This window comes from Zea mays, chromosome 2 (genome assembly GCF_902167145.1).
Source record: "Zea mays cultivar B73 chromosome 2, Zm-B73-REFERENCE-NAM-5.0, whole genome shotgun sequence".
NCBI lineage: Eukaryota > Viridiplantae > Streptophyta > Magnoliopsida > Poales > Poaceae > Zea > Zea mays.
The window spans coordinates 149,344,436-149,357,151 of record NC_050097.1 but is presented as its reverse complement, the minus strand read 5'-3'; the positions used below and the strand labels follow the sequence as shown (position 1 = coordinate 149,357,151).

Here is a 12,716-nt window from a genome sequence, read left to right as displayed (position 1 = left end):
AAGTCAGCGTGAACAGTACGGGGATACTGTTCACCTATTTATATGCATGGGACGCAGCCCAGACAAAATTGTGTTTGTGTCCCTAATCACCAATTACAACTCTAACACAACTTATCAGGGACTCGGTAGTCTTTTACTCTTTAAGTCGGTGCCATCCTTCGTCTTAAGCATGTCGTTATGCCGAAGCTCCTTCAATGGCAGCTTCGATAATATATCTTTATGTTGTGCCTGCTTGCATATCGTCCTGCCGAAGGTGTATTTTGCTTAAGGGGACCTTCGGTGGAGAGAAGAAGCCCCCAACAGTCTGCATATGCTCTCTGTGGACAAACATAACCATGGGGATGCCAAAATATGGTAGCAGGGATCATTGTTGTCATATGTTGTATTTTATTTAGTTATTTTATACGGAAATTCTATTAAGTAATAAAGATGAGACATTATTTTTTTGTACAATGAGTCGGTATATATGTGAGACTTGATCTTGGCATACATGTGAGATGCATCTGAATTTGTCCTTAAATCCGGGTATGACACCGAGGTAGATCTTGTACTAAACGTTGTTGTTCGTAATATCTACTAGTTATCAAGGTGTAGTTTTAGTCTATATTTGTTCTTAAGCTTCATGTTGTTAGATTGATTTTACACCACCATATGTGTATTCCTTGAATGGTAGAAACACTCCACGACATGCAAGCCGCACATGTGCATGTGGCAACTCAGAAGATCAATACGCATTTGGCACCCTGCCTTACATGCTTAGTCTCATCGTTTTGCTTTGGTTGGACTTCTTTGGAGGTCCTGATCCATGTCCGTGTGTGTGGCCATTAACTCTCGGTAGGATGTTCCTAGGATCACCTGTATGATACATGTTGTAGATTAAATCTGGAATGTTCCTATAGATGTTTTAATGTTTATCTGGCCCTAGATTTGGTTAACAATGTGTGAAATAATGGCGGTTCTTTGTCCTGTTGTTGTCCCTTTCGCCATACACGTAGCATGCATCACTATAGAGTAAACAATCAGTTCAAGCATGTTGTTAGGCAGGTCTAATTCCTTTGATGATTCCTTTAAATGCATGATTATACTAGGTGAGTGCCCGTGCGTTGCAACAGAAACATATAATACCATGATAACTTATATATAAATATACCTTTGCGTTGTTACGAAATCAATATATGATAAAATACATTGATATGCAAAAAAACACTAATTGTTATTTAATACAAAACAACAATACCCTAATTAAATGCAATGATTCTTGTGCACACAATTAATGTCACTGCTTTATTACACTTTTTTTGTCTAGAATCAGATGCTAGGATTTTTTAGACTCACACATCAAAACGACGAGCTTTATGGGACAAATGCTTCGAGAACGACAGCTTTTTCGGGACAGAGGGAGTGCAGGTAAAAAATAGAAATGATCTGGTTTGAGTTTTGTATTAAATAAAAGAGCTTTTGATCTAAAACAGTTGTTGATTTTTTTTATCGCTTTCATTGACTTTTGCCTTTCATAATACAAAAACAAGTTCGAAAGCCGAAAAAGAGTCAAATGCTCAGGCTCCCGACCGGCCTATAAGTAGGGTTGAAAACGGTTTCGAAATTTTTCGGTTTTTCGGATACCGTTTTCGTTTTTTCCCGACCGAATTCAACAATAACGGTTTTTTTCGAAATCGAAATCGGTTGTCGGAATTTTACACCGGAACCGGTATCGAAATCGGTACAACCTTTTACCGACCGTTTCCTTCGGTTACCGAATTTAATCGGAATTTACCGATTTTAAATTTCGAAATTTTCCGAAGATACTATAAAAAACAAAAGTAATTTAAAAATAAAATAAAAATTAAAGTAGACAGTCAAGGCCCGAACTTCAGTCCAGCCTAGTTGTTCAGAAATTGTCAAAGAAGCTTGGGACATCATCTTTATATAGAAAAATCTGTGACTCGTTCTACTATGACTAGGCGATGTGGGACAAATATATACACTCACCTGCTGCATGGTGGACGTTGCCTGCATGGCGCTTGGCCATCACGAGCGCTGAAAGGTGCTTCCTGCAACTGGGCCGCCGTCACGTACAAAGTGGGCCGTCGCGGGTGGCTGTTCTGTGGCAGGAGGAGCCACGCTCGTGTCTGCCGTCCGTGTATATATATATATATATATATATATATATATATATATATATATATATATATATATATATATATATATATATATATATATATATATATATATATATATATATATATATACTAGATATGTGCCCGTGCGTTGCAACGGCACACAAAACATTCAACAAAATATTAATGCACAACAATTACAAAGAAACGAACAACGCTTATATTATCGCCAACTTTAATATCTTTAAAATTGTTTGCTATCAAATACAATGTTACCCTTATATGATTAGTGGCAACACCATGAACACATCTGAGAGTAGTCATAATGTAAAACTATTTTGGTAGTTCTCTCACAAAGATAGAAATATCAGAAGTTGTGTAATCTAAAATGACAGGTAACATGACCCATGAAAAAAGATGAACCGAAACATGATCCCCCGCAAGCCAATCACGCTCTTTCTCCTTCAGCACGAGCAGAGTCAATCCCATATAGATCCAGTCGATCTTGATGACACCGGAAAAGACATAAATGAGTTACAACTCAACATTCGTCTTCTATTTGGAACCTTTTCTTTTCAACAAATTAAAGTAGTATGATAACAGCAAGATGTGCCACTGTTATTTTTTTGTGACAAAGCACAATGACTTGTGTGTTAAACTACAATACCTTTTGAACAATGGCAACTGCTGCCTGAAAAGGTGTCATGTCTTCGTATGGAAGCTGAAAAGAAAAGGCCAACTCAGCAATTAGCAAAACCACACTTCTACTCTACCATTACAACTGCGAAACAAAATGGCGGCGAGAGAAAAATAACATTTGCACTGAATCATAGTAACATGAGCTCAAACTGAAAAGGGCAAGATATTTGCACTCAGAAAGCTTGGCTAGTAACAATTTTAGCATAGTTTCTTGAGATTCATGGAATACAGAATAGCCATGTGATAAGAAATACGTGTAGTTTAATAGTACTAAAAAAGCATTCCAACAAATTAGAAAAAAATATTACATTACATTTTCAGCTATGATCTTATCAGGTCCAAACTGCTGCAGAACAAGATAATCCGCCCCTAACTTGATGAATGCACCAATACACATAGGTGGAAATCCTAAATCCTCTTGAGGCATCAAACTTTTCGATCCCACAGAGTAGCCCTATGCCCATATCAGACCACCCTAAAGCATGAACGAAACATTACATTTTCAACGTTTTAGGTACACTAATTTTTCTCTTGTTGCTACTATGCCATTAGATTTATAGAGAGGTTTCTACAAAATGAAGTATTAGTCCATAGCCATGTTTTCTATTTTATAATGCCTTTTAAACACTAATAACAAAGAAAAAATCGCCACATTTGACATAATGGTTGGATCATCCATGACCACATATGAATTGGAAGAACTCTAAATTCTAAAACATGAAGTGCATTAAAGTTTACCTTGTCTATTTTCTCCGACAGCATATATATAAAAGTCCATGACTCTAAGATCAACACCTGCAGGAAGACCTTGAACATATGCAGTAACTTTGGATGGCTGCTTTTCAAGCTTGAATGCTGCTTTGATTTCATACCATTGATCCCCATCAGCATCCACTTGCCCACAATTGACCCATTGGTTTTTATCCACAGCAAGACTGACAATTACAAGCGTCATGAATTGGAAGAACTCTAACATCTAAAACATGAAGTGCATTAAAGTTTACCTTGTCTATTTTCTCCGACAGCATATATATAAAAGTCCATGACTCTAAGATCAACACCTACAGGAGGGCCTTGAACATATGCAGTAACTTTGGATGGCTGTTTTTCAAGCTTGAATGCTGCTTTGATTTCATACCATTGATCCCCATCATCATCCACTTGCCCACATGAATGCGCTGCAGGAAGTTCTGTTGCGAGCGAAAGCATGTGATCAGTGCTTCATGAGCAAAGTATGCAACTTGCACTGGTTGAACAAGAAGTCAGGCGAATGCCAAAAATTAACAGAACTGACAGGTTTCACGCACATAGCACATAAAACACGTTCTTATTACACACACACGAAGACGGAAGTATCTCAAGTTCCTTAAAACACATTGTTGTTTAACTACGTACAAAGGGGAAATCAAAATGCAGAACGACATATTCTGATCTACAGACTTCCTCAGCTCATAGATGATTTCCATGGTTCAGACCTGTAGACTTCCCATCATGCCCTTAGCTCATACATAGGAACCTGTAGGGGAACACATTTTCTCTACCATAGAAGATTGGGAATATCGGCCATCGATCATAAAAAAAATCATGCTTACCCTCACCATCAGCAGAAACAAACAGATACATGGTTTGTACTTTGCTCTCGTAAATTTAATGTGTTCAATGAATCTGCAAATTAAATCAAGACTGTGTAAGATATAATTGGTTATATATTCGTGGGTTGCAAAACCAGGAAATGTTATCTGCAAACATTTAGAGGCGGCGTAATGTTGTCCTTTCATTTCAATACGACAAGTTATGTAGGTTCAAAGGCGCCAAGGGAATGATCCTACTCAAAAGACATGCATAATTATCGACCTCTAAAAATTACACCCAATAACTAACAGATGAAAATGAACTCTTGTCCTTCCACTGTTGTGCCCTCGTCGATCTCCAATCCAAGGGTGATCTGCTGCCCTCCTTCAACAAAGCATGGAGCGGTCCAGTACAGAAACTCCAGCCCACTTCGTCTATTCTTTCACCAGCCAGTGGTTCCCGTAACCAAGCAGAGCACAACACAGAGCATCAAAGGAAAACTTGTTCGTTTTGGCGCCGAGTGCAGAGACAACGAGCAAGAGAACCAGCTGGAAGGGCTTGGGGCTAAGTCTATTCACACTTATACTACTTTAAATTTTTATCCTAAAAAGAATATTATATCCTTGTCAGCAAAATTATTTGTTCTATACCACAATACTCAGTCATATTTACACGATATTTCAACTTAAGAACAGAGAAATAAAATCTTGCTTTGTTTAACATGGGAAAAATGAAAAGCCTCAAGCTCTAAATAAGAAATTGTCATGTTCAGCAGACCACACATACATGTGAGGCCTAGCTGTCCTGAGCCTCTCTATTTCGAGACATTTGCTGTAAGTAAATGATGGTATATGTAAAGGGCAGGCAGAAGCAACTCAATGAATAGCATATCATAACAGCTAATGGTTGTTCTTTAAAAGTAAAAACAGATTACTATTTTTCTTCTGCTCAGTCGACAACAGCGGCTGGTGTTTCCCAGATATGCTTGTCGTTCTGCTAGGTCCATCTCAATGTAATTCCCCCAAGTTCTAAAATAAAATTTTGTGCGAGCTCACCTGTAGGCTAGGATATGCATCATGTTTGTTGTATTTACAGTGTTTTGTGCCTGCTCTGATTTGCAACTGGACGATCCTTCTCCCTTCACTGAAGTTGCTCCTAAACGTCGCATGGGAGACAACGTCACTCGTGGGATTTTGGAACTCGGACCACAAATTTATCTCCTGCACACCCTTGGAGCATAAAGAGGTCTCCCACTCTCCCATTTGAGGCCTCAGCTCACTACAACATGCGGCAAACGATGGCACAAAACACTGTAAATACAACAAACATGCTACAGAATTAACAGAAATTGGTACCAATCATACATGCACAGTAAAATTGTATGGTGAAATAGTATCCCTTTGACTCCTATATTTTTGCATCTACTATTGGTTTATCCAAAATAAAAAAGTTTCATAACACTTATTGTGAAATTATATAACAATAATCGTATAAGTATATAGACATGTACTCATTTTGCATTCAATGCTAGTGTTTGTTAAGTTTTTAATGGTGTGCCCTTCAGAATGCCAGAAACATAGCTCCGCTATCAAGAGGGATGCTAAAGTGATAAAAATCATAAAATGTACAAGAGATGGCACTGCTAAGAAATTCACTGCATACTCTTTTTTTGAAGCATGTCAGTGCATACTTTTTCCCCAACCATGAGCCATGTAAATGTTGTCGAGACTGATTGTGGTACTGAAGTGGCATTTATGGAAAAAATGTTTTCATTACACTTTTAGGTATAAACCAAGTGAACTTTATTTTCTAGAGCCATAACAACACAACCTTTGTCAACTTAGAACATGTTTTAACTGTTTTGAATGCACGACCAACAAATAATCCCACTATTTATTTACTAAAGATATGTCAAATAGAAGTACATGTTTTTCCTCCCTTTAACCATGATTTGGATTGAACCCAAATAGATCCCTCTACCTAAATACTTATAAATCCAGCATGACTCTGTTCCGCTTCCCTAATGAACTCAAGGCAGTTATTTTGAAAAAATATAACCAAAGAAATCCATGGATGACTAACTCATACAAGCACACCAAATTGCAATGATTTGTATGTGTTTTAGCTAAAGCTAATGACAAAGGAACATAACTGGGTACCTACACATGCTAAACGGTAGACTAATGGCTCAAATAATAATTTTTACTAAATTTGTTATAATTATAACAACTGATGCAAGTTCAACAATCAGCTAGAAAAGTAAACAAAGATGGTAGTATATCTGAAGTCATGACCTGCATCTATTTTTTTTCCTGAAATTTGACATTAAACAACAGATTATCCGGAAACCCTAAAAATACATTGAGCAATGTAAATTCTCTATGCTAGAGTGGAATAGTTGGTTGGGCTAATATTAGCTCCTCATAACAAAATGCAGCTTGCTTGTACCTGATAAGAAATGGGAACAGTACAGTACTATGAGATCCATATCTAGTAGATTATGTAGAGTGGATTGATATTGAACACCTTACATTTGTAAGGAAACATATGTTTCAGCAAGTTCTCTCTAGGCATTATGATCTGCCATAAATCGAATAAAAGAAAAGATTGATGTGTTATACCAAAAGAAAAATACAGATAATTACACCTTGCTCCTAAAACAAAGTGGATGCAGATACTTATAATTCCAAATGAGAACAAAGATAAAAAATCTCACCGTCTAAATTATACTCATGTGCAAATGACGTGTATGTATTACTCGCAACAACCTCTATGATTCAACATGGATTGAATCAAGTTGTGCCCTACTCTCCTACACACACATACAACGTAGAAACATATATCAGTGTCACAGACTCCGTCAGAGAGTTGAGGCAACCTATTTTTGAACGAGAGACTCATCAAGGTGCATTTGTTCAGATTGTCTATGCAGTGCACACACTAAACAGAAAAATGGAGGTCCAGCATTTCCAACTCTAGAGCTGCGATTTGTTACTATGGACAAAAGAAACGTCAGCCAAAATTATTTTCCCCAACCCAAGAGCCGCATTATCCAAAACCACCCGTGCGATTTCTTGATTCCTATAACCCCAATTCTTGCCAAAAGCAGAGCACAATGTGAATTTGAAGAGACAACAGAAAGGGGCAATGGGGTGCAATGGGGTCTGGGGGGTCTGGGGGCTCAACAGCACCGTGCCGACGCTGCAAGCCAGAATGGACAGGAAGTCGTGACGTCGCAGGAGGCTGCCAGCACTGACATCACGACCATGGCGTTAAGGCGTCAAGAGGAGCAGGTCGGCGCAGGGCAGCCGAAGGAAAAGCAGAGGAGGAGGAGGAGGGAGCAGGTCGGCGCAGGGCAGTAGGGGTGTAAACGGATACTTATTCGGATATCAGTTTTTTTGGTCTTTTTTCTTTGATTGTGAATTAATAGAATATAGAATCTGCTATGTAAATTTATAAACTTGTTTTTAGTATTGAGCTTGTAAAGATTCATGAAAGGTAAACCTCAAATCTATCATATATCTTCTCAAATAATAAATATAAATTTCGGATACAAATCGAATACGGATACGGATATTTTTTTACCTTTTTTGTTGTATGGAGTAAACAATGTATAAAATAATTTATACAAAATTTTATTCTTATTTATAATAATGTGCTTCATAACATAAGAAGAGATTAGCATCAAATTTCATACATATCTATTTTAAAATATTATATTTGTCCTAACAGTTCGGATATCCGTTTACACCCCTACAGGGCAGCCGAAGAAAAAGCAGATGAGGAGGAGGAGGACGTAGCCATGGAGGAGAAGATCAAACTGGTGGAGGCGGAGATGCCGGAGCTGCAAGAGGTGAGGCTGCAGAGCAGCGAGGTCGCGGAGACAGAAACGGAGGCCCATGGGCGCACGGACGATGGCTCACCAGTCGTCGTTGGAGAAGAAGCAGCAACACCTGAGGGAGAAGACGAGCTTGCAACCAGCACGACGAAAGAGAAGATCATCGAGGAGATCCAGCGAGCAGAGGCGACTGAGAACTTGGGGCAGGGCTGGTGTACTGGTTCGTCTGGGTGATGGGCGCGGCGGAGGTGAAGGGCAAGAGGGCGGTGGATCTCAAGATGGGATCCGGTTGAGCCCGTCGCGGACGGCGCTGACGACGCAGCACTCGGCAGCCAGGCGGCCTTCTCCTACAGCGTCACCGGGGCGTCGATGAGCACGATCGGCGTGTACCCGGGGGTGCCAAAGCGCGCATTGACCTGGGCGCTGATGGCCCTGGCCTTGTCCTGCACGCCCTGCACGTCGCGGCCCTCGCTGCGCGCAGGGTTGGCGATCTGCACGAGCACGGCGCGGCCGTGGAGCTCCCGGTGCTCCACGAGTAGCTGCTCCATCGCCAGGAACTTGAGCCCGATCCCCTTGAACAGATCGACGTCGTCGACACCGTCCATGAGGCGCCGTCCCTTGTACGCCTCGGTCACCCGCCGCATCGCATCCTCCGTCTCCGGCGCCGAGACCACCGATCTGAGCTGGCCCATGTCGATCCTGACGGGGAGAATCTTGACTGTCACGGTGCAGCCGTAGTACTCGATGCCGATGTAGCCGCGCTTGGACTGGTAGTCGAGGCCGAGCAGCCGCGAGCACGCGGTCAAGAAGTGTCGCGCGTAGTCGAAGGTGTGGAAGCTAACGAGGTCGGCGTTGAGGAGGGCGCGGACGAGGTCATCCCGCACGGGGATGGTGCGGAAGATCTCAGACAAGGGGAAAGGTGAGTGGAGGAAGAATCCGACCTTGGCTCGCGGGAAGCGCTTGCGGAGGAAGGTCGGGAGCGCGAGGAGGTGGTAGTCGTGGATCCAGACGAGGTCCTCGTCGGGGCACAGCACCTCGGTGAGGCAGTCGGCGAAGGCCCTGTTCGCCGAGAGGAAGGGGTTTAGCACCAGAGGCGGAACCGGGCATGGGTGGCCGCAACGGCCTCCGCAACGAAGGCAGATCGGAGCGGCGGAGGGTCGGGGACTGCAGGGGAGAAAGAGGAGGCGTCGGCGTGGTTTGCGGAGGCGGGATTTCCGGAGGTCGGGCAGGCGGGCGGGCGGAGGCGGAGGCGGGGGCAGTCTACAGTTTACTCTTAATAGTTAGTAGAGATATATATATATATATAGTGTGTTTTAATTATTTATAATATTGAGTTGTTTGATTAACTAGCTATTTTTAATATAGTTGGAGCAAGAAAAGGTTGATCTTTGACTATGTGAACTTAAACTTGTTAAATTATTAACTTGTAATTTTTTATTATATTGTGAATTGTGTACTTGTGATATTTGCGATCTTTATTGTATTGTGAATTTATTATATTTATATGTTTACCGATCGAATTTTAGATTTCGACCGTTACCGACGTATTTTCTGTACCGAACTTTCGTTTCCGATGTTTCCGAAGTACCGATATCGTTTCCGTTTCCGGAGTTACCGTTTCCGATTTCATTTCTGATAAAAAATATGAAAACGGTAACGGTTTTAGTGTTTACCGATCATTTCCGACCGTTTTCATCCCTACCTATAAGCGAGTCTTGCCAGCCCACGGCCACGAGGGAGGCCCAGCAAAACCATCCCTAGTCGCCGTGTGAACGGACCGAGCGCGCCGCCAGCCCTCTTGTTCCGAAGTGCCCGAGTCCGCCGCTCCACTCCTCCGTGATTCCGTCCATTGGTCTGCCCGCTAGGTGCTAGTGCCGGCAGCCCGCCACTCCTCCGCTCACTCAGGTCCTGAAGCTCTCATCCACTGCAGTCGCCGGCACCGCTTGCAGCCGCCGACAGCTTGTTGTAGCTCGCTAGCTAAACGGTCAGAGCTGCTGCACTGAGCCGAGCTGGCTCCGTACCCACGCTTACTCCTATCCTTCAAAATCGCGGCGCCACTAATCTAAAGCCCTAAACCCATGATGCAGCCGCCGCACCACCTCCCTCTCCATCGCCAGTACCCCAGCCTCGCCTCCGTCGCCTATGGGGCAACAGCCTAAGCCGCCCGCGTCCCCATCCCCACCGCCGTGCCCGCCCTCGGACCCGGACCCAGGCAGCGGCTTCGACCCCATCGAGGAGTGGCTCGTGGACTTCGACCCAGCCATGTTGAGCGAGCTAGAGGCCAAGGGCCCCGAACTCGCTGAGCAAGCGGCGGTTCCGCACACGCTGGAGACGGCGGCGCAAAAGAGCTTCGACCTCGAGTTTGGTGTGAAGGACCAGAAGGTCGAGGTGGTGAGCAGCGAATTGGACGGGCTGCTTGCCCTAGATCACCTTCTTGTGTCTGGGATCGACGATTTGGCCATGAGAGAGGATATTCCAGAGAAAGCGGTTGCTATGAAGATGGCTGCCACACCGCCTGCAGCTGCTGATACTGAGATGAATGCCACGATATCCGTTGAAGTGGAATCGGAAGGTGGCAAAGAAGGGCAGGAGGCACCGGCCACACCTGCTGATGCTGAGATGATGAATACCATGGTGTCCGTGGAAGTGGAAGCTCAAGGTGGCAAGGAAGGGCAGGAGAGCAGCGATGAAGAGTCGGAATTAGAGAGTAGCGAGGATGATGACGAGCTGTCATCCAGCGAGGATTCCTCAAGCAGCGAGGACGAGAAAGAGCAGGGGGTCAACAACGATGAGGAATCAAGTGAAGCCTCAAGCAGCGAAGAGGAAGGGCGGGAAGTTAGGAGGCATGGTGGTAACTGGTAAGGCTGATAACCCTCCGACGTGACGAAGTTGATCACCTTCCCCTGGGAGTCGTCGAGCACGCGGAGGATGGTGTCGTCCTCGGACACCTGAGCGACCATGGCTCCCGTCGCCGTCCCCTTGCTCCACTCGCTGAGCGCAGAGAACGAGGCCACCACTCTCTTCGTGAAGGTCCAGCGTGTGATGAAGTCCAGCCATGGCGACCTCAGCTGCATGCATTTTGGACACCAGAAACGGAAATCAGAACCGTCGTGTGACTCTCTCTGTTAGTGATAGGACGGTACTATGGCCGATGGGCCGGGGAGCCGGCGGGAGGCTGTGACCTGGAGGACGGCAATCCAGAAGTGACCGTTTGACCCGAGACGAATGTTGTCCGGCCACCCCGGAAGGTCGACGAATGTCTCTGCCTCGCCGGCCTTATCCCCTTTCAGCCACACTTTGATGCACCTGAACCTGCAGCATGCGAGCAGTTTATGATGACGATCCGAACTCCGAGTGGTTCGTTCGTTCAGTTCACTTCATGGTCTCACAGACGACGACGAAGGCCTCGTCCCTCGGCAGCGCAACGCCATTGGCGAAGCCGAGTCGGTCGAGCACGACGGGCGTCTCGCCGTTGCGCGGGTCATACCGGAGCAGGCAGCCGGTGGAGCTGAACTCTAGGAAGTCGTGGAACCACCGATCGAAGCCGAACCTGGTGTTGGTGTCGCTGAAGTACACCGTGCCGTCGGAGGCCTCGATCGCCGCGTTCGCGAACCTGGCGGCGGAACGGCCGGCGGGCGGCGCTGGCGCTGATGCGGCTGGGGTTTTGGGGATGGGGTGCGTCGGATGGGGTTGGTAGCGGACGGTGTAGATTTGATGATATAGATGGACGGTGTATATTCTTGGAAGGCAGAACGAGGAGAGCCAGGCTACCCTTTACATTTTTAATATAGTAGTATAGATTTATTTAAAGGGAAATGATCTCAATCATTTCTTATAATCGATTTTGGTGTTTGACGACCATCACAAACCTTATGTACTAACTAGTTTGCCTAGTTGATCTTTATCTTAGGCGCATAAAATTCACATACACATATAAGGAAAATGACCCTTGGGCCAATTCTATAAGTATGAGGCAAATCATGGTTGCACCAGCCTGAGATGCACCGGACTGTCCGGTGTGCACTGGACAGTGTCTATATACATATACTTATACTTATACACCTTTGATGGATGCCTATTAATCAAACATATTTTAGTTTTATCACAACCATCAGCTTGCATTCGCAGTAGCTTTCTCACAAATCACGCTGATGATGCATATTAAAATGTTTTTTTCTTATACTACATCTGTTCTTGAATATTTGTCGTCCACTAGTTCATTTTTGAACTAAGCGGCGACAAATAAAAAAACGAAGGGAGTATTATACATACATGTCAAGCATTTATATTTCTCGCACTACCGCTAGTAAGTATGGCATAGGTTGCAGTTCGACGAGTTCCCACAAACTCGTGTTTGAAGAAAAGATAAATCCTAGAAATTCTCGGATAGTCACAAACACCTCGCATGTACATTCAAATTGCCGTCACGAATTATAGCCATCGCATCTAATCTATTCAGTTTCATAAAAAAAGTTATCCACCCGTGACAT

General features: G+C 43.9%; 2 protein-coding genes across 2 annotated transcripts; one reads left to right on the top strand and one right to left on the bottom strand.

Moving 5' to 3' along the window:
- Positions 1 to 2,350: 2,350 nt before the first annotated feature.
- LOC103647093 (uncharacterized) lies at positions 2,351 to 7,722 on the bottom strand. The gene is made up of 6 exons (XM_008671650.3): positions 5,444 to 7,722; positions 4,409 to 4,481; positions 3,821 to 4,006; positions 3,555 to 3,751; positions 2,785 to 2,838; positions 2,351 to 2,621 (listed from the first exon to the last, which is right to left on the bottom strand). The coding sequence occupies exons 2-6, from the start codon at positions 4,437 to 4,439 to the stop codon at positions 2,451 to 2,453; spliced, it is 639 nt and encodes a 212-aa protein (XP_008669872.1). The 5' UTR covers positions 4,440 to 4,481; positions 5,444 to 7,722; the 3' UTR covers positions 2,351 to 2,450.
- A 2,225-nt stretch (positions 7,723 to 9,947) lies between these two features.
- On the top strand, positions 9,948 to 11,885 carry LOC109944563 (nucleolin). The gene has a single exon (XM_020549336.3). It carries the CDS (start codon positions 10,369 to 10,371, stop codon positions 11,086 to 11,088), a length of 720 nt encoding a protein of 239 aa, XP_020404925.1. The 5' UTR covers positions 9,948 to 10,368; the 3' UTR covers positions 11,089 to 11,885.
- The last annotated feature ends 831 nt before the right edge of the window (positions 11,886 to 12,716 follow it).

Coding starts and splice junctions, on each gene's coding strand:
- LOC103647093 (XM_008671650.3), bottom strand. CDS start 4,439: ATGTATCTGTTTGTTTCTGCTGATGGTGAGG. Junction 4,007..4,408: donor TGTTTCTGCTGATGGTGAGG/GTAAGCATGATT, acceptor CGCTCGCAACAG/AACTTCCTGCAGCGCATTCA. Junction 3,752..3,820: donor TGTCGGAGAAAATAGACAAG/GTAAACTTTAAT, acceptor TGTAATTGTCAG/TCTTGCTGTGGATAAAAACC.
- LOC109944563 (XM_020549336.3), top strand. CDS start 10,369: ATGGGGCAACAGCCTAAGCCGCCCGCGTCCCCATCCCCACCGCCGTGC.